The 20543-nt window shown below is 38.7% G+C and overlaps 1 protein-coding gene across 6 annotated transcripts in view; it reads right to left on the reverse strand.

The window, feature by feature from the left end:
• LOC130425563 (caskin-2) overlaps positions 1-20543 on the reverse strand; it is a 51608-nt gene that overhangs the window by 26165 nt on the left and 4900 nt on the right. For all 6 annotated transcript variants that reach the window (XM_056751810.1, XM_056751809.1, XM_056751808.1 and 3 more), the window contains exon 3: positions 2926-2977. In XM_056751810.1, the coding sequence (XP_056607788.1) occupies positions 2926-2977 (52 nt within the window). The remainder of the gene's footprint in view (positions 1-2925; positions 2978-20543) is intronic.

Raw genomic sequence — 20543 nt, forward strand, 5'->3', positions numbered from 1 at the left:
AACGGCGTTAACGCCGTTAACGCAGTGAGACTATTATCGCGCGTTAAAAAAAATGTCGCCGTTAATCTATTCTCAAAGTTGGGTTGGCAGCTGGGTCTATACTACGCAAGCTATGATGACTTTCACCTTGATATTTTAGCGCGGATGTATACCAGCTTAACTGCACTGTACGGGGCGAGAACGAGATTTTTCAACTCGCGTCATTCGCGGAAGCAGAAGCCGCCTCATCATCTCATAACCAGGACTTCATACGCGCGATTCGCGCAGCAAGTAGGTCTATTGGCTCTTTGCATTAACATATAAATCACTCGCGCTTGACACACCATTCGCGTTTGGTCTGAACACAACATAACGTTACTGTGAAATTACCGCATCAAACGTGACGTGCTAACATGGATGCAGCTATGAAGCCGCCGGGTTTGCTTCAGGGAATATTAATTTTTAAGAAGCTTCCCAATAGAAACATCGACAAGACTAAGGTTGTTTGCACCTTGTGCAATGCGGAATTGGTTTAAAAAAAACACTTTCTCTCAACAGGTAGTGGTCTAGCTTTAGTTGAAACCTGTAACTTTGTATTGAGATCTAATGTATTATGGCTCCTGTATGACATATCGCTTGTTGCTCCCTCACTCTTTGTAAGTCGCTTTGGATAAAAGCGTCTGCTAAATGACTAAATGTAAATGTACTGTAGGAGCTCTTCCAGTCTCAAGTACCACCTAAACGGAAATCATCCCTAAGCTAATGCGGAATTAAACACAAGTTCATCTTATTGAACATAATTTAATTTTCATCACCAATAATCATAGTAGAACAGCTTTCTCAAGCAGTTTGTGATGCATTTTGGAAACAGGAGATGAGCCCCTGGTCTAATGCGCCACCTGGCTTGAGAAACCCGTTCTCAAAGACTTACTTTTAGTCATTATTTGGGTAGCACACATATTCTGAATGCCTTTGGCAGAATTCTAATGAGCCATTTTAATCTAGATTAATCTAGATTAATCTTGGAATTAATCTAGATTAAAAAAATTAATCTATGCCCACCACTAGTATAAATCTGTGTAAACCTGTGTGAAATGGCTAACCTAACATTACGTCTCTAACCAAATTCACAGAAGGTTGCTACGCAAACTGCTATCCAATCATAGCAGTAGGCGTTTACTTCCAAGTGTCTTCAATGCAGCAAGCACAATAAAACCGAGGGTTTGCAGATCTGGCCTCAAAACCCGGGTAGAAAATAGCCTATTACCTCTTGATTTTGATGTTTTTTAATGTAAAAACCACACGAACATCATAAGTAGACTTCTTACAACAGTATAAAACAATAAACAAGCCCAGTCTTTTTTTAACCTAAATTAAAACACTTGGAAGATAGGAATTAGCGCAGCAACAAAATGACATTATTCCTAATAATTTTTGTCTTGTTTTAAATATTTATACATTTTTAAAACCTCTTAAATTAAGATACATTTACATAACAAGAAAAGTGACCTTAGATATTTAGCCTTGTTTAATGAAGACAATATAAGAACTATGCAAGTTTATGTTTAAAACAAAATTGTAAGTTAAATCTACAGTAAGTTACTGGCCAACCTGCTGCATAACTACAGCAAAGTTTTAAAGTGACAAGGCTTTTATTCCTTTTATTTAGTCCTTCATGCAAAGGCCCAATGGAAAATAAACATGCAAAGCAGCGAGTATATATGTGGTAAGGTTAGGAAGAAACTTGTTAATTTATCAAAACCTTTGACATTCCCCCCATTTTTACATCTACCTGCTCATGTGAGCAATACAGATCTCTGATTAATGAACAAAACTACACATGGATGTTTGCAATAAATCAAAGAATTAGTCAAAGTGAAATGGAATGATTTGTTTTTAACTATTAATTAAAGTAATCTGGTTTTGTTTGGGTCACTGTGTTTAAATGGACTCCGTAAAGGCTGAAGATCAACTCATAACAGCTCATGTTTGGATCTGTGCCTAACACGAGGCTACAGTGCCGTATGACTACAATGGGGCATTTTTATGAGATGTCAATTGTGATTTTGCATCTTTTTGAAAACTAGTTAACCTCAGTCTGCAATACATTGACTGAAGAAGAAATAAATGGGTTTATAACAACATGATGGTGAGTAACAGATGAATTTGCATTTTTGGAGAACTTCTTAAAATATAAAACCACCACAATCAAAATATTACAGAGGAAAATAGATAATGGATTTGAAGATTTCCAGACTCCAGAAGGCAGGGATGTAATTACAGAGTCAGCGGTTTGTCTGTCAGAATCAGGTTGAAGGGAAGGTTAGAGGTCTATGGAGAGGACAGTCTGAATGGAGGAGCTCCAAATGTTGCCATGAGTGTGCTGACTCAAACAGACACATGATTCAACAACCTGCGAAGCCATGCCTCCACCGTGAGCAAGATTTCAAAAGATATCAAACGATCAATTCATCACACAGGAAGTTAACATGTATGTACATGATCAGACAGTGATTCACATATGTGACGGGATGAGGCTGTGATGCTGTTGTTGCTCTGATGTACCTGGAGACTGTGAACAGCAGAAGTCCAACATGTCCAGCTCACATTTCAACCCAAAATCAAGAGAATTAAATGACATTCTGCTTCAGTTATTTTATACTTAATAGACCTTAAATTCCTTAATTCAACCACAACAATTCAATTCAATTGCATAGCACTCTCCAGAAAGCATTTTGTTCCAAAGAGTCTTAACATAGAAAATCTGTTCCCTGGAAACCCCCAGCGATCAAGCCAAGGGACAATAATGGCAGGCAACAACTCCCCCAAATGTTTGGGTAGATCGGAAAGTAACCCTAAACTGGGGAAATTCCTCGTCTTGTTGGCACAAACAATTTTACTCAAAGCAAAAATAAACACATGCAGAGACACATAACAATGACTCACCCATCTGGATCCTGATAGTTAATGTTCAGCCTCTTGGTGGAGCCCAGTAACTCTATGACACAGAGAGAGAGAAAGAGAGAGATTTATGTTTCATATATATCCATTACATTACATTACTTTATATTACATTACTCTACTACTTAAATGTATGTTTTTGCTTTTGTAAATCTTTGTTTAAACTATAAATTTACATATATTATATACCACTTTAAGTTGCCCTACATACATCACACTCTTTTTGTGTACAATTTTATTTTATTTTACTTCATTTTATTATTATTTTATTTATTTTATTTTACCTTACTTCATTTTATTTTATTTTCATTTTATTTTACCTTACTTCATTTTTTTCTTTTTATTATGTTTCTTTTCGTTTGTTTGCATACTTTAGAGAGAGAGAGAGAGAGAGACAGAGAGAGACAAAAATCGATCAGCATACAAGGATTCAGGAACAGTGTTCAATCAGTATAAGGTGCTTAGAAAGAAAAGTATGTCCTGTTTAATAGCTGATGCCAATGGCCGATATTTACTACAGGTTAAACCTGCCATGAGTCTCAAAGGGAGGATGGGATCCAGACAGTCCAAAGAACAATAAAGATTCCTGATAGCTTATCAGGACGTACAGGACTAAATAACACAGTGTCTTCCTCGGAACAACAAAAAGCCCTTCGTTAACCTCCAACCTCTGTTTGACCTCTTTGGTCAGCTCAAGAGGCGTTAGACTAGCAGGAGGCTGGACAATGAGAGAGCACTCTATAGAAATCTCAATCTTTGATGTTTGAGCCCTTGAGGAAGTTAGTTTTGTTACTGCAGCACATGGACAGTGTCTCAGGACCTGTGAGCTATAGCCATTGTCCCATTGTTTTATAGAAATAATCTTTTCCACATTTATACACATTAAAAGGCACTGTTAGTGCAAATAAATGCAAATAATTAAATATCATTTATTCTTTCTTTGTTTACTGATATACAAATCAACTGTTTATAAAAATCGGAAAAACAATGGCTGTTTGTTTGAAATGGTGCATCCTGGTCTTTAAAATATAAAACCACATAAAATCAATTTTAAAGCAAATACATAAAAATCTAGATTTATATTACAACTGCAATCCGTAACTTTTAAGTAACATAAAAATACAGAGCTGAGATCTGCCTCCGTACCTTACCCCAATTTGCAACAGTAATCTTTTATGCTAGCAAGTACAATTTAGATGGATATACCATTATGGCCATCATGTTTTAATCACCCTCAATGCATCCTAACTGAATATGATGAAGGCGTGTCGTAAGTTCTGGTGACAGAGGCTGCATTTTTCATTTTGGTCCGATAGGATAGCGTCTACTCTGGCGAGAGCTTTCATCACCGCCATTTGCCGGAAAACAAGCCTCTGTTTCACGCACATTCGAGAGATGAAGGATTGCTAGACATCACAGTTAAAAGCGCTGTCAATATGGATATTTATCTTAAACAAACGCATCGACTCGCTTCAGAAGAACTTTGTTAAAACCATGGAGCCATGGCGAGCCGATCTTTGATCAATGGATGCACTTTTTGGAGCTTCAAAAAGTCAACACTCGTCTGAGCCGATAACATTGTGGTTAGTGCTCCGACATATGGTGCTGATGCGCTCCAGGCGACCCCAGTTCGAGTCCCGGCCCGTGGTCCTTTCCCGATCCCATCCCCCCTCTCATCCACTTAATTTCCTTTCCTCTCATTCTAACTGTACTATAAATAAAGGCAAAAAAGGCAAAAAGAAGTCTTAAAAAGAAAAGAAGTCAACACCCATTCACTGCCATTCTACCTGTTGAAAATAAAGTGTTACGTTATGTTATAACTCCAACTGGATTATTCTTCAAGAATAAAACCATATTCAGTCAGGATGCCTTGAGGGTGAGTAAAACATGGGGGAATTTTGATTTGCTAGTTAAGTATCCCTTTCATATATGAAGACATTATTTCTGAATATTTTTAAGTTGCCCAGTAACAATGTAAGAATGATTTTTTCATAATGCTTTCACAACGTTTAGAAAATTACATATTATAACTTTTAACATTATTCCAAAAACTTTGGAAAAAAGCTTGGTATAACTTCCAAGACGTTCTACGAACGCTGCCTGTTAGCTGGAAACCCACGTTAAGAATTCCAAAAAGTTCCCAAATATCATTAAAAGTGGGGAAAATTGGTTTATGCCCTACACTTCCAAGTTCCCTCAGACCTTCCATTTCATGTTTGTCATTACTCAATCTAAAGGCCCAAACACTGAGATCTTCAGATTTCATTTGGTTCATCATATATCAGGAAACCTTCACCTTTGATGACAGAGCAATCAAAGCCGACCACAAAGGGGTCAGAGGAACCTCTAAAGGTGAATCGGTGTTTGTATTCCAGGTTCAGAAAGGTCAGGATAGTTGGGGCATTGAGGTAGAATAGGGACTGGAACATAGACACTGGATACACCTATGGTAAAGAGTCACGGAAACGACCTACTCGCCGTTCTTATTATAGAGCTGTCAGAGCCATGACTGACCAAAACACAAAAACTCTTTGAAGTAAAGCTCTACAACAGCTTCAATTCACAATAGCAGTTCATTGACAGGATCTAATTGCATCCAAGTAACATTCCATATCTACTGGGAAGCTATTGAGCAATGCAGACTTAAATAGAGTCCCTTCATTCAGAATAAGAATCATCAGGAATTTATAAATACAGGCCAAATTCCCGTATGATTATGACTGCTAATGCTTTTTGTAGTATTTCTAAAATAACTGATTTGTGACTGACCGTGAAACTAGGTTGAACAGACACGTTTGTTGTTGCGTGCAAGATGTTTTGTCTGAGATGTGTTGTGGGATATTCATGGCTGTCTGCATCAGCAGAAGAATGCAGATCTTCAAGAATGACCATCATTTACGTTATCATTCTGGTCTTATTTTTTTGATTGCCAAGCATAATCTTCAGATGCATCATATAGGGGACGGACCTTGGTCTCTTTATTTCTAAAAGATGGAGGTCCATTTGGGTACAAGAAGCAATCTTAAAACTGGCCATCTAAACATTCATCTGCTTTCCTCATGCTATTTTACTGCAGTTTATGAGCAAGCTCCTCCCCTTTGGTTTCCCCACTGGTAAGGGCTTGGACTATTTTCTTTTCATGCTAAAAATGGTTGGTATAATGTAGAAGGGTTTCACTGCCACAAGAATGCATTTGACCGATTTTGCTCCGCACTTTTACTCCAAAAATGTAGCCCATAAACTGCAAAAATGAATGTGAATTTTTGAACCAGTTTCTGTGGAGTGACTCTTCTACACCGAGTCTGTTGTTCAACATAACATACTTAGCAGAGGTAATCACTGTTTATATCAAGAGAACACAATTATATCTTAATCTATAATAGAGCAGCCAACGCCTTCTACTACCAACTGACAATGCATTGGAGCCAAGTTGTAAACATAGACACCCAAGAAAAAGACATGGGTCATGAGAGTGATGTCACACTCCATCTCAAATGAGCTATTAACTTTGCCGTGTTGAATACATCACTTCAACACTTCCAAAAGGCCTCAATGATCAGGAAGCTGAACACAAGATTGATTACATTTTGACATCACTATTGTCCACCACTGTCTGTTCTGAAACGTAATATTGGTTATCTTTTGGAGATTCCGGAGATACCATGCATAACTACACTTTGTACAGTCCACAAGTGCAGCTCTGGCTCTTGAGCTCAAGTCTTGTAAATGTTTGATTTCTATACATTGGCTTCTTCCTGCTCCACCACAAACTTGAGTCGTCATGACACTTGAAACAATGACTTACTGACTGACCACCTTCCTCTTCAGTAATGGCTAACCCAGAACTCTTGATTATTGGAAAGAGAACAGCCAAGGGGAAGGGGTGGACTGTTGACATCTGCCGCAGTTATGTCTCAAATGTTCGAGAGCTGACAGATCATAGCAGAATCTGTGGGTTCAGATCAGAGGTGGCAGATTCCAGGAAGCTCACATTTCCTTTCCAGCCCTCTTGACTGACAAGGGAACAGTTGCATTGCTGGGAGACTCTGTGTTCAGAAAAGGAGAAAGAGTTTCCCTTCCCCTCTTATCGACTGTAAATGAGACTGGTGACAGCTACAGCTCTGGGTTTTTGCACCTTATCAGAGAGCTGGGAAAACGACAGTTCCAATGCCAGAAAAAGGCTGGGTGTGAAAAGATACCTTACCGAGAAAGTACAGCTGAACGTGTGACATATGTCACATGACATGACCAGATGCCTGTCAACAGTGGCTACACAATGTCAGGTTTGCCAAGGTCTTTTTTTCTAGGGATGGCAATAAAACATCATATAAAGTCATAAGGAAATGTTTTATTGAATCTGCTGATTTGAGACTTGGATGTGATGTATAAATAGGGCTCGTAGTGCACGTAGAACTGATGCTAAAGAGGTTTTGTAGCACAGGCCAAACAGTTTTGCACAAGTATAAGACATGCTTTATTAGGAAAAACTCTATATACACATAAAAAATATTTATGTGTAGTTTATTACATAAATAGGAAGGTAACTGATGAAGGACAATTATGTTACAGTTGGGTAAATAAGTGGCTATTAATGGCTATATCACTTATTTTTTTTTAAATCCTTTTTTCTGTTTTAATTTTTCTAAATTCCTTGTTTTCCATTCTTTTGTAGCTACAATAATATACAATAATTATATATTTGTCCACATACTTTAGTATACTATTATTTTATTTACTATGGTTAACTGCTGTAAAAAATCCTCCTTTTGGAAGTACAATAGTGTTTTTGAGCCACACTATAGTAAATATTAGTGCAGTAAAAAAAGAGTAAGTATACTCCGATGATCTATACATCTATAAAACATTTTTAATCTGGATGTTCAAGTCAACCAGACTTTTATTTTGACAGGGTATCGCAAAGTGTACATGGTTGACGAAAGCTTTAATCAAACGGTGAAATGTTAATGAAATAAACTCTTAGAGCAGCTCTGAAGATTGAGTTCATGTCCTCAATCCTCATTCAGTAAGATGCAGACAAATGCACGAGAGTCACACGTGTGTATTATTGCGTTAAACTGTGCAGCTCATTCGCATTCACGTAAAACAAGTTGCTGACATATTTAAAAAGTCAGCTCGCGCATGCGCTATTCCTACCCTGTTTCCAAATCGCAGAAATCAGAGGGCTCTAAATATGATTTTAGTGCACCAGGAAAACAAGTTGTAAACGCAAAAACAACTAAAATAGTGGTGCACCATTGATTTATAGCACACTCACACAAACAAACAAGCATCCCGACCATAACAGCTCACACGAACAAGCGGCTGTCCAAATCCCGTGCAAAACTGTATTGCACGCATATGCTAAACTAGAAAATGTATTATTTGCACAGAGGAAGAATAGATGTTGCGTACAGACTAAATGGGCATTGAAATGTGGCCCATGATCATCACTTATGTTCCTGTAGCCACATTCCAACAAGAGGTAAGCCTTCCCCAAAATGTCATAGCTGCGAAACCATTTGACTTAATCTGAAAAACAAAATAACGAAAAAACAATACTTGGTCAATTAGATCATAGGAAGCATGACATCATAGGAAGCAGACCTTTCCTCAAGAGTCCTATAGAGGACACATCTTTATTCTTTCAACACAATCCCGTCTGGCTCTTCCTATACTCTTAAGTAGACATAAAGCTCAGAAAGCAAGCAGAGCATCGACTCCACCATCCCTTTCAAACTCATGAACTATAATAGACCAGCTCTCAAGTTTCATAATGACACCAAATTCTTCAATATTGTGTTCATCCGTTTGGTTTTTCAAACAGCTCATGGATTTTTTCACCTATATGTAGTACTTGAGACAGGATGGCGCAGCATGCTTATGCTCCAACAGGCAAAAACAGACCCACTGCAGTTCACCTACCACGTCGTTTGGTGGTCTTCTTTGTTTACACGTTGTTTTCTGCGTGGAGGAATGCGCCTCCTTTTGTGAGCCACTTTTCCGGTTTGTGCCATCCCAAACCGGAGGCGAGGGGGGTGGAGGGTTCACACAGACACTGGGATTGTTAGAGCAAGGGTGGAGGGTGCAAAAGCAAGTGTGACCCTTGGCGAGATTAGGTGGGGGGTCTGTTGACACAGCCCCCATCGAGAGCAGCCGGGCTTTCAAGGACTTGGGATAGGCCCCTTATTACACTTCCTTCCCAAGAACATTGTTCCTAAGAGCAGTTGTGTCCGTTCAGTCCAGCCCAGTAAAATGCTTCCAAGATCTCGATGTTGAGGGTGAGGTGATGAGATTTCCTAGTAAGCCTACTCAAGAAACACTTTGCTTGTACTGGAGATAGAGAATGAAAATATTTCACTGTTTATTTTTCAAGTTTGTAAGAGCGGTGGTCTCGTGAGCGTGAATGTTGAGGCGCATCTCTCACATGGTATATACATGTTCAAGTATAACTCAATAGCAAATATAAAAAAAGTGGTGCAACGGATCACAAAATTTGCGGTTTCGGATCATTTTACGTATTTTGAGTCACGGATCAGACAGTTTTTCGGATTATATTATAATAATAACTATAACTTGTTTTTGCAATCAATAAAATGCTCAAAAACGGGGGTGCCTATATAAAGGATTAAAGAACTTTATAAAAAATAAAGGTGTGAAAGTACCCCGAAGATTACAGATTAATTTAACAGATTATTTAACAAAAAAATGAAGGAGTGTACAGCAAATAAATATGATAGAAACGTCTACTTCAAGTAAACAGCTCACAACTGGATCTCTAGAGATCGGTTGTAAATGTGACAGTTGTTATGAGGTGGCGATCATGAAGTATCTCGACCGACTTTCTATTGTCTGCTTAAAGTGTCATGAAACCTCCCCTTTCAGCAACACACTACCTCACGGTCGTTTTTGAAAAATGCACTTAAAATGAGCGTGAAGGCTGTGAGAAGAGCCGGTAAAAACTGTGAAGTTTCCGCCAAGGCGCTTCGATCACAATGCACTGTCATGAATAATTGGGAGAACTGTGTTCTCATTGGTCAAGAAAACACAGTCTCATGAATAATAATGAGATACCGACCACGTCACATCCTTTGACATTGGCCAGACGAGGATTTTAAACCCGGAATGCAAAAATAGTGCAAAAAAGCAAGAAATTAACTTGTTTTCACTACTGTAATAACTTCTACGATGTGCAACACAATCAACTTTGTTTACATCTAAATCAATGTTGTTTAGTGTTTCGTGGCTCTTTAAAAGAGTTACTGAATCATGAGTGGGCGGGGTGTCAAAATTGTGAAGTGGTCCGTGTTTGAAAGCCTGGATCATCTTTTGTTCCCACACTTTCATTTTTGAAATCTTACGTGTCTAATACATGCATGAGCAACTTGCAAACCAAAGACACAGACAAACAAGTTATTGGACAATATAACACTTTAATATTCTGGTTGTCTAGAGACTGGAGAGAGAGCGAAAGTGCATATTTTACTCTATGATGAATAAACGTAGAGTTCATCCGCGGGTCACACATGTTTTACAAAACAGTATAAGTTAAGATATATGCAGGAATGGGCATATATAAAGAGAGTGTGTGCACTAAAACTATCTTTCACTCTAGGCTGAATAAATGTACTGTTTATCCGCGGGTCATATGCGTTCTGAACCGTAGAGCTCGATCCATTTCACCACTAATAAATAAGTCTAGTCTAAAAATTCAATCACTTCATTCATCCCCCAAAAATAGGATTCAAAAGGATGGAAAACTGTGGAGAGGAAACAGATCTGTTAAACAGAGCCCTGTTATTAGTTACACTAACCCCAGCAGTGCCACCTGTAAGATAAGTGAAGCATTACGGTGCAAACAGGACCTGTGGACAAAGATAAAGGTAAACAACTGGATGAGTTCCCAGCGAACATCATTCAGAAGAGATGACAGACCTTAACACTCTTAAACCTCTCTTTGAGCTGGAATGCAGAGACTCATGTCAGCTTGTTCTCAAGAACTCTGATGAAATCTTGATAACAGACCATCTGAGACGGATAAAGCCCGTTTATTGTGTCTTCTCAAGTGTATGAATGTAATCTCATGCAACTGTAGCAAAACATCAAAAACTTTTTTAAGATTTAAAATATTACATCTATAAAATGCATGGCGGTGTGTTGTACTATTCAGCATCCTTCTGATGTGTTGTTGTCCTCACAACACACAACAATTCACAACCTGTCTTTTGTATTAGTTTAGGAGCCCCAGTCAAGTGGGAGCCTTGAGAATGTCAACAGAGCCGGTCTGGTCAGAATCAAGCAGGCTCTGCATAGGATTAGCGTTAAGTTTCAGGTTTGATATGTATCAAGTTCGTACTGTTCTTCAACTGAGGTTTGGGATGCCCTTGCCTGTTCTGGGTTAAGCAGCATGGTGTGTAAATAAATCATGGTTGCAGATGGGCCCAGAGAAGCGTGTGGTCCCACTTGAAGCCAACTCAAACACTGCCTTTAAACAAACATCCACACACACAAACTTAAAAGAACCTGAAATGGCTACAGGACAGGTTACAGTATCTCCTTAACTTTGAAAAGTCTCAAAGAGGTTCAAATTCTGGAAACAATACAAGACTCCTAATGTAGAAGTTAATCCACTCAATAGACTATTGAGGACCAGAGAAAGGTCCTCTTTTATCATGTGTGCCGCAAGTCTTGAAGGATTAGGCACAGAGTACAACCCGTGGAGAGCTGTACAGCTCTGTTATGTCCCTTAAAAGGTCCACTGATGTAAGGTTGTAAGTTGCTCTTAGTGGTCAGAAGAAAGGGCCAAAGGTTGAGCACAGGATTAGTTTCCAAACCAACGGATTTGGAAACAACAAGATGAGTCAGCGCCAATAATTTCTGTGTTCAAAGCCAGTCTATGCAAAATCTCAAAGATAAAACGAATCAAGTGAACTTTACAACAACAGAACACAATGACAAAACTTGGCCTTTAAGACTAAGTGGAAAAGTAGAAGGAACTACTGCGTTCCTTCAAGTATGAAGTCTGCAGGGCTTTTGCTGTTGTTTCACAGAATCTCAATAATACAGAGCGCTTTGGAGCAAATGCCAAAGTAATTTAAGATGATTTAATTTGCTAACAGGCTCAGACGGCATATTAAGTTGCATTTTCCAAAAAGTGCACAGCTGCAGAATCCAATTTTATCACAGGCGCCCGGAAACAGAAAACTTAAATACAAGTGCATTTCTGAATTAGCAACAGGTCGCGATACTTTTCAAAGCGCTCTGTGATTCTATAGAGTTCACGGCCGGTAGAAACTGCCAAAAAATCTGTGGCCTCTGGAAAGCCTGCATTTCCAAACCAAACACATTCCATGTTTTATATCCTTAAGAAACCAACCCTGGTTTCCCTTTAAAGTCAGATACAAAGAGGGAGCCAATCCTGTGCTAATAAATCAGCAATGAAAGTCGGTGGCTATGCAAGCTGTGTGTGAAAGTTTTTTCAGCTCCAGGACCTATGAATGTCTTTCGGAGTCTTGTTGTCACAGGTCCAGCGGTACAACTAACAGACACGTCGGTGACGGCGCTGAGGTTAAACTGCGTCACGGAGGACAGACTGTGAGACATGCTTTCATCTCTGTGCCAAATTACTGGGGGCCGGCCGCTGTGGAGAGCGGAGCCCCCGAGAGGAGCAAGATAGCTTTCACACACACAGCATCAACACGTCTTTCATTTTTCACAGTTATGCACCCGTAAACTCACTGAAGGAGCGGCCCACACGAAACATTAGGGCTGCACCATATAAAAGGAAAATTACACTTGCTTTATAATGCTTTAAGTTGATCAAATCAATGTGAACTATATATAAAACTATATTTTAAAACTGACCAACATGTTTCACATTCTTTATGATCGAGGATCATCTTGCACATGTGCACATACAAAGGCATTAAAATTCAATGCCAGTCTGTTATTCAAACAATTTTATTATGCAGATTTTTCTTTATCATTTTTATATATTGTCCCTTATCTTTGTTTTCACAAAATGTGAATACCCCCTATACCACGTATTCTTGACACTGTTTCATTCCACATAATACGAAGATGAGATAAAAACATCTGCAACTCCTGTGGTCCTGTTGATGCTGTGTTCCACCATATTAAAAGATCCCACTATAAGATCTCATGAAAAAGTAGGACTTGAGTCGATAAATTCATCTCGCTGTTCGAAAACAGGAAAAACCTCTCATCTGCTCCATGATGAGCCGAGAACACTTTAAATTACACATGTGCACGAGATCAGATACAAAACTATAATTTGATGAGTGAAATGCAAACAGGTTGTGAAGCCAGTACTTAACCAAATCACCGCTGCAAAGTGCTGACTGAGAGGACAGAGAAAATGAGAGACTGTCATTTTAATTGAAACGACACCTTTAAAAAGAGATGTAACGTGCAAGCACACATTTTAAAATGAATATCCTGACTCATTAAAAAGCAACTCAAATGTGATCTTCCTAATATTAATGCAATTTGCATTGGCACAATCTAACATATGGAGGACAGGTGCAAGGTTGTGCCAGAGGTCACGAGGGAAAACTAGGGTTGAAACAAGGGCTAATTTCCTCCTGACGCTTCCTATTGTGTGTCAGAACAAAACAAGAGGGAAACATCTGTCTCAGGCCTGGGACTCCCACTACATTCAGTGAATTTTTACAATTATTACATTGAGGGAATCAAAGGAAAAAAGCACTGGCATTCAGATGGTATACCTGAGGGAACATTCAGATTACTAGAATAGTTTGCCGAACAAAGAAAACTGTTTTGTGTTACATTTACACATCTTCATATTTAATTATCTTCATTATAAACAAAAAGGGAAAAGTTAAAAAAATGTTGTCACAGCATAGCAACACTGATCTAAAGTAAAGTCTAATATCCGGTCTAACATTTCTACTTGTGATCCACAGAAGGAAGAAAGTCATCCAGGTTTGGAGCAGAAGAAAGATGAATAATACATTAAATAACAACCACTTTAAAGTCCCCTTGAACCGGAGGTTGCCATCGTTTTTACATCTGATTTTACATTTTTACTTTCAGAGTGAAACGGAATATCAAAAACAGGGGAGGTGTTGCATCTTGAAATGAAACTAGCAGCAGACAGACCGTTGAAGGGGAGGAGTTAACGGATGCTCCGCCCAAGCCGTCTTACTGACGTCATGTGAGATGGATAGCTGCTAGAGGAGGCGGAAGTGAAAATTCAGATTTTGAAAGGTTTTGAACTGAAGTTTGTGAATTTTAAAAAGGGAATGACCCACACCGATAAGCTATTTTGTTAAACACTACAAAATTGAAATTGTAATTTTTTATTTCATCTGGACTTTAAGATAAAAATGTTCTCCGTATATAATATCTGTATTTGTTTACAAGAATCATGGAGTTGGGCATCAATGTTTTTTTCAAGTCTGTTTCTGAGTGCAATTCTAAACACTCTTTGTGAACAATATTATTGTCTACTGACATTTCAATACTCAATGAAAACCAACAAAACAACTTCTTAAAGCTTCCTTCTAACAAGGCAAATACTTGAGCGTGTGGTAATGCATTGTGGGATTTCTCAAGGATCCACATGTCAGTTCTCTAAGGTTTGAGACAAAGCTTTATTGTAGGAGTATTACAGGTAGAATGCAGGGAAAGATGATAGCGCAGACTGGGCGTACATCATACATCAGTCGAGTGTAGTGTAGCATGCAAATAACCAGTGCTTGCCTGCCCAAAGCAACTCGAAAGTGATGAGTTCACGCAGCTGATTCACAACTACAAGAAATATTCAAAAAGCCCCCTGTTTGACTGACACTGATGATGGCAGAAGAAGAGACCAGCGTGAGGCGACACTGTATATGATGACATGTAAGGCAGTTTAGTACAGTAAAGCAAGTGGCTAAGGGTACTTATACATTCTGTTGTCTTGTGGTTCAAGTAAAGGTGTATACCTTAAGCTTTTCTCTCTATATATTTTAAACACTTGTGAAGTTTATTCTGTCTCAGCGGTGACACTCGGCTCTTGCCGTACCTGTTGAATACATTCAAATCAGACGACCCGGAGAGCACTGCATTCCCTCTAGCTGACATCATCTCTCCTATTCTTGCGAGTTCCCCCCCCTCATTCAAGCTCGGAGTGTTATGTCGCAGCCTGGACAATAGTTGGCATGCTCGGAGCAGGAAGAATGGCAGAAAAATATCTGTGAAGGTCCAGCTCAAGGCAGCTGTGACCCATAAGTCACTCTGTATAGTGTTTGAAGCTATGAAGACCCATTTTCTCAATGTACTACAGAATTCTGCTCCAGCATTCCAGTGCGGAAAGAAAAAACGAGGCCAAGACCCCTGCTGTGGCTGCACATAGAGCCGGCCGTATGCGATGGGGCTTATGCATTAATTTAGTGCAGTGTTATGGAGCTCAGCTGGGGTCTTGGTAAGAACCGTGTGCCGTAGCAACTTTCCATTCCTAAACACAGCCAATAAACCTAGGGCTGTTTCTGTATGCAAGCTAAACTACGGGTTTGAGGTACAAAATGGGTCTCGTTCAATATTACTGCGTAAATTATTCTTATTTATAGCACATTTGAACATTTCACAGAAGCTTATGTATCTACAACCAAACAGATAAAACACACACAGAAATAAACAACACATGAAGATATAAAAAAACGGGGTAAGAATAATATATTCCTGTATGGCATATTGCATATTGTAATAAATAAATGTGAGATATGTGTCTTTAAGGCGATAGTTATACAACATGACATCTGTATTATTCTATTGTTATTTTGTTTTAATGTTCTGTTTGTTTATTTTGCACTCTGAGTATATTGATGTGTTTTTTCTTTAGGCTTTCCAAATGTTATTTGTGTTTTTGTGATAATTATCAATATATAATTAAAATATAATTTTTTGTTTATTATTTTAATTATGTGGTAATTAGCAACATATCTATAAAAAAAAAAAAAAAAAAATTGGTATTGTTTTGAAAACAAGTAAACAACTGTATTTGAATTTCAGTATCATTTTGTAAATTTTGTTCAAAATATTGTGACAATAGTGAACCCGTTATTGTTAAGCGTATCGAATTGTGAGCTGAATGTATTGTTACACCCCTATATATATATATATATATATATATATATATACACACATTCCATTGTGGTACATTAATCACTTGGCAATGTGTAAACACCGGACCAGAAAAACTTCTGGTTTCAGTTTTTATTCATTTATTTATTTTAATTCTATATAAATAAATCCTGAATATATTTGTCAATATATTTTAAATCTGTTGTTTCTTTTGGATAGTTGTTTCAAATGTTTGTGACCCAATTTACGCTTTTTTTAAATCACAAATCTGGCTTCAGGCAATGCCCACAGCGCATATCATCTGTGTCAGGAAGATAATGTCTGAATACTCATTCAGAGGGAGGAAAGAATTGCTCTTATCAGGAATCTTATCAGTTACGTGCTAAATACTGCGTCTGTGCGTCTGATGGACATGACAGGATCGAGACCAGCCACTAGGGAAACAAACAGGTCGAGGGTGAAATGATCAACACAAATAGGACATTTTCTACCATTCTTATTGAGATGTTACACAACAAAATTGTTTCTGGACCCTGACAGACCAATCACATTATTAAAGGTTCACCATCCAACTTTTATTTAGTTGTTTAAGTAAAAAAAATCAAGCAGATAAATGAAGCTTGAAGACAGACAGACTGATGGATGTTTCCCTTTCGAGATATAATTAAACATTTAGCAAGTAAGTGACAGACCCGACAGGCAGCTGCCGTACAGAGACCGAATTTCACAGTCTGTCTAATAGGATTTTAACACATTGTCTTCAATATCCCCCCTCGCAAAAATCTCATTAGCTTCCCCAGCTGCCATTAGAGGTGCTGCTGGAGATAAACATGCAGTGAAACCACTAACTAATGAAAGCAAAACCACTACAGTCGCTCTGTCAGAGGATCAGATGAAATCAGCCGTGATTTCGATGTTGAACGCTGCTCTTACAAACTATAAAATAACCACTGACTCTTTGAGATCTTTCCATCATGTGTGCCCCATCACACCACACTAAAGCTTCACTGTAATTAAATGAACACAGACACGGAAACACAAATATTAAATCAGATCAAGTGTTGATGAGGAACTTCTGCTGTCTGGATTTAAAGTGCCAGAGGTCCATAAATAACTTCATTATGACAAACCCCGTGATGGACCCGAGGAGATCTGAGAACAGTCATGACTGACTCATCAAGCTTTTTCTCTGATATGATGTCAGGTGGACTAGACCATTTTGTTTAACTACATTTCACTACAAGCTGGAGTAAATAACTGCAAGCAGACACAATGAATGAGTTTGGGGCAAGAAACAAGAAAAGAAGCTCTCTACTCCATGTTTTATGTGATAGTTCAGCCAAAAAGGAATCATCATTTATTCACCCTACTGTCATCTCAAACCTGTATGACTTCTTTTCATCTGCAGAACACAAAAGAAGATATTTTGAAGTATGTTGGTGACCAAACAATGGCGGTACCAATTCACTTGCACCAATTCACTATCTAGATCCGAAAGACCATATAATGCTTTATTATATACTAACTAAATTGTATTAAATTGAAGGCAATGTAAATGCACACATAAATAAATAAAAAACGAAATAAAGTACACTCTTAAAACTACTGTGCACTTGAACACCCCTGCGTCTAGTTAAGGAGTTATGTTATGTAGAAATGGTGGTGGTTAAGAGGCTTCTAGGTTATGGATTAAATACAGTTGCGTGATTGTAATCTTTCTTACAAACATGTTTCACGCATTCAAAAAACAATATATAGATATTTTAATTCAATTGTAAGTTTTACGTAATTCACCATTTTACATTGGACAATGAACGACTTTGCTAAAAAAATGTAAATGCCCAAATGATCAAAACATCACGTTCCACAGATATCTTGAAAACATCCACGTGCAACCAAGATATAAACCTGTACACAAAGCGCTCCAGTATTAAGTTATTAGTTTCTATTTGTGACGCCCATCTCTGAGGCAAAATCGTTGTGCCTTAACTGTAAATATCCCAATATCAAAAACAACACCATTTTTGGAATCAAACATCTGGGAAATTGGGATTTAAAGAGGAATACTCTACGGATTGAAGCAACATCGTACAGACAAACAAATACTACTATAATTCCTGCCAACCTCGTACTTCCATCTGTTATTGTGAAGACGGAAAGAAAAGGTCACGGAGCAAAAACCAGCTATACAAAAGTAGCAGAGACAGTAGCAGCAGTACATCGATGTTGTCTTGACTCACAATGAGAACTTTCCAAATCATTTCACTAAACACAAATAACTAAATAGAGCGCAATAAGAACAGGACACGATACATATGAAGTGTTTATAAACTGAAGCATGCTCTGGGGTCTCTCTTTCACCTATAATACCCTTTAATCTGTTTGGGCACCATCTGGGTCATCATGATTTACGAGCGTCTCCAGCAAGGAGAAAGCAAATCTCCGATGGCAGATGTCAAGAGAAATGGGATGCGTTCATCTTCAATAGATGCGACAGAGGGTGTTGGTTGTTGCGTTGCCCATCATGCCAATGCAGGGCCTTGATGAGCACGTGTATGGATCGCAAGGTGATGAAGTAGCGAGACTCTGAGTATGAACAAAGGATCGTGGGTAATCTGACAAGCTGTGGCGCAGCCCCTCGGGGACTTACACAAAGCAGCGGGGACGGAGGGGTGGAAACACGCTGGGTAGGCTAGTCAGCTGGCCAGACCTTCTTCAGCCTGAAGGATAAGGGCCACAAAAGCCCGCCGAGTGTTAATGACTGTATGAATGCCTTTATGACCCTAAGCACACTAAAGATGACATTATGGAGCAATAACTCAGCCAGCTTGCCACACGCACAAGGGCTCGGGCCTTGATTGGAAAGAAGAGACAAAAGAGGTGCTTACGGCAGAAAACAACTGCAACCCTGTCCCGTCATGAAGTGTGTGTGTGTTATCTGGGCATGTTTACAGACACTTGGGTAAAGAATAGCCGAGGGGCTGCCGGGTTATCAAACTGACCTCTTGCTGGTCATAGAAATTGAATCCTGCAGTTCCAGTCCAAGCTGAACCTGTTATTTCCTCAAAAGCACACTGGTCAAAAGAGAAGTCTGGGTAACCAGGTGTTCAAACAACTAGACCTGCATGTCCTAAAGGAAATATGAGTGCTTGTTTCTGCAGAAACATTATCACATTCAAGGGATAGTTTCTTGGGTTTGTTACACTTTGCAAGTTGTGGGTCAATAGCATACAGCTTTTCGCGAGAAACTACAAAAACCTTCCCAGCAAGAGCACACAAGCTTCAAAGGACGAACTCCCCTGTGTCGCATAATTACAAGCACGGACATGCTCAATACTCCCCTGAAAGGTAAACAGGTGTATTTAGGGTCCATAAAGGTCGCTCCAGGTGTGAAGTTCTTTCAGTATGTGGGAGTATGTTATGAAATGAAGATTAAAAGAGTAGTGCGATAAAGAGGTGAAATAAAACACCAAGACTGCACTCATTTATCCAATTCAATATTGGTTTAAAGGTCTGAATTGATAACGCAAACATGTACCAGTCACATTTGAGCATAATACTAATTCTACAGAAGGTAACATAAATGCCCACTGTTAATGCACAATTTCATCATTCATTCAGTCGCTCGATAAAGTTTGTTAATATAAATCTTATGTGATAATATTTATTTAAATACACTTTTGTTTTGCAGACTTTTCTGCGCTGCCGCGTTCGTCACCAAAACTTACGACACGACTGCTTCATTGGCAGAATGTCATCCTCTCATGCACTCACGGCCGACGGATAACAGAGGTTAGACATTATCATTTATAAAGTTTAGAGATTTGCATTAATTCTCTATATTTCATGACTTTTTTGTTACTACTGTATTGTAAAGCTGTTTTAGACAAATGCAAAATTGTAAAAGCAAAATAGAAATGTATTTGACTACGTTGTACTGTTGTAATTGTACAAAAACTCTAGTAAACTGTAATAAAGGCTCTTGAGTGGCAAGGCATATTGCTTTAATGTCTTCATAAATTAGCAGAACACAGTGAAATGTAGAAGGTACCCCATCCATCTCTTAATGTCTGGCAGTTTGGGAGGTCCCTTTACAGTCTCATACCACATCACAGAAAACACGAGCCAGTCATCCTGGAGATGAGTGTGAGGCTAACAGGGTGCAGCTTGCTCTTAATGTAATGCAGTAAAGAGATAAAGGCAAAGAACAACGCTAACACTTAAGTCTGTTGATGTTATCAGAACCCTGTTGGCAAGGTGTTTTAAAGCCCAGTCACACTGCTCTTGTAGATCTCGTATTTGGAGAAAAGATAAACTTCCAGCAAGGGCTAATTGGTGGGACTGGGAACAAGAGACATGAATGAGGCTCTCCGAAGCCTATAACCAAAACAACACTCACTATCTATCATTCTTTAACTGATAAGCAGCTTCTGAACTCTGACCCCTTTCCTACCCCAAGAAAAGCTCTTATCAGTGGGTGAAACCTATAGAATGAAATG

The sequence above is a fragment of the Triplophysa dalaica genome, chromosome 7 (genome assembly GCF_015846415.1).
Source record: "Triplophysa dalaica isolate WHDGS20190420 chromosome 7, ASM1584641v1, whole genome shotgun sequence".
In the NCBI taxonomy this organism is placed as follows: domain Eukaryota; kingdom Metazoa; phylum Chordata; class Actinopteri; order Cypriniformes; family Nemacheilidae; genus Triplophysa; species Triplophysa dalaica.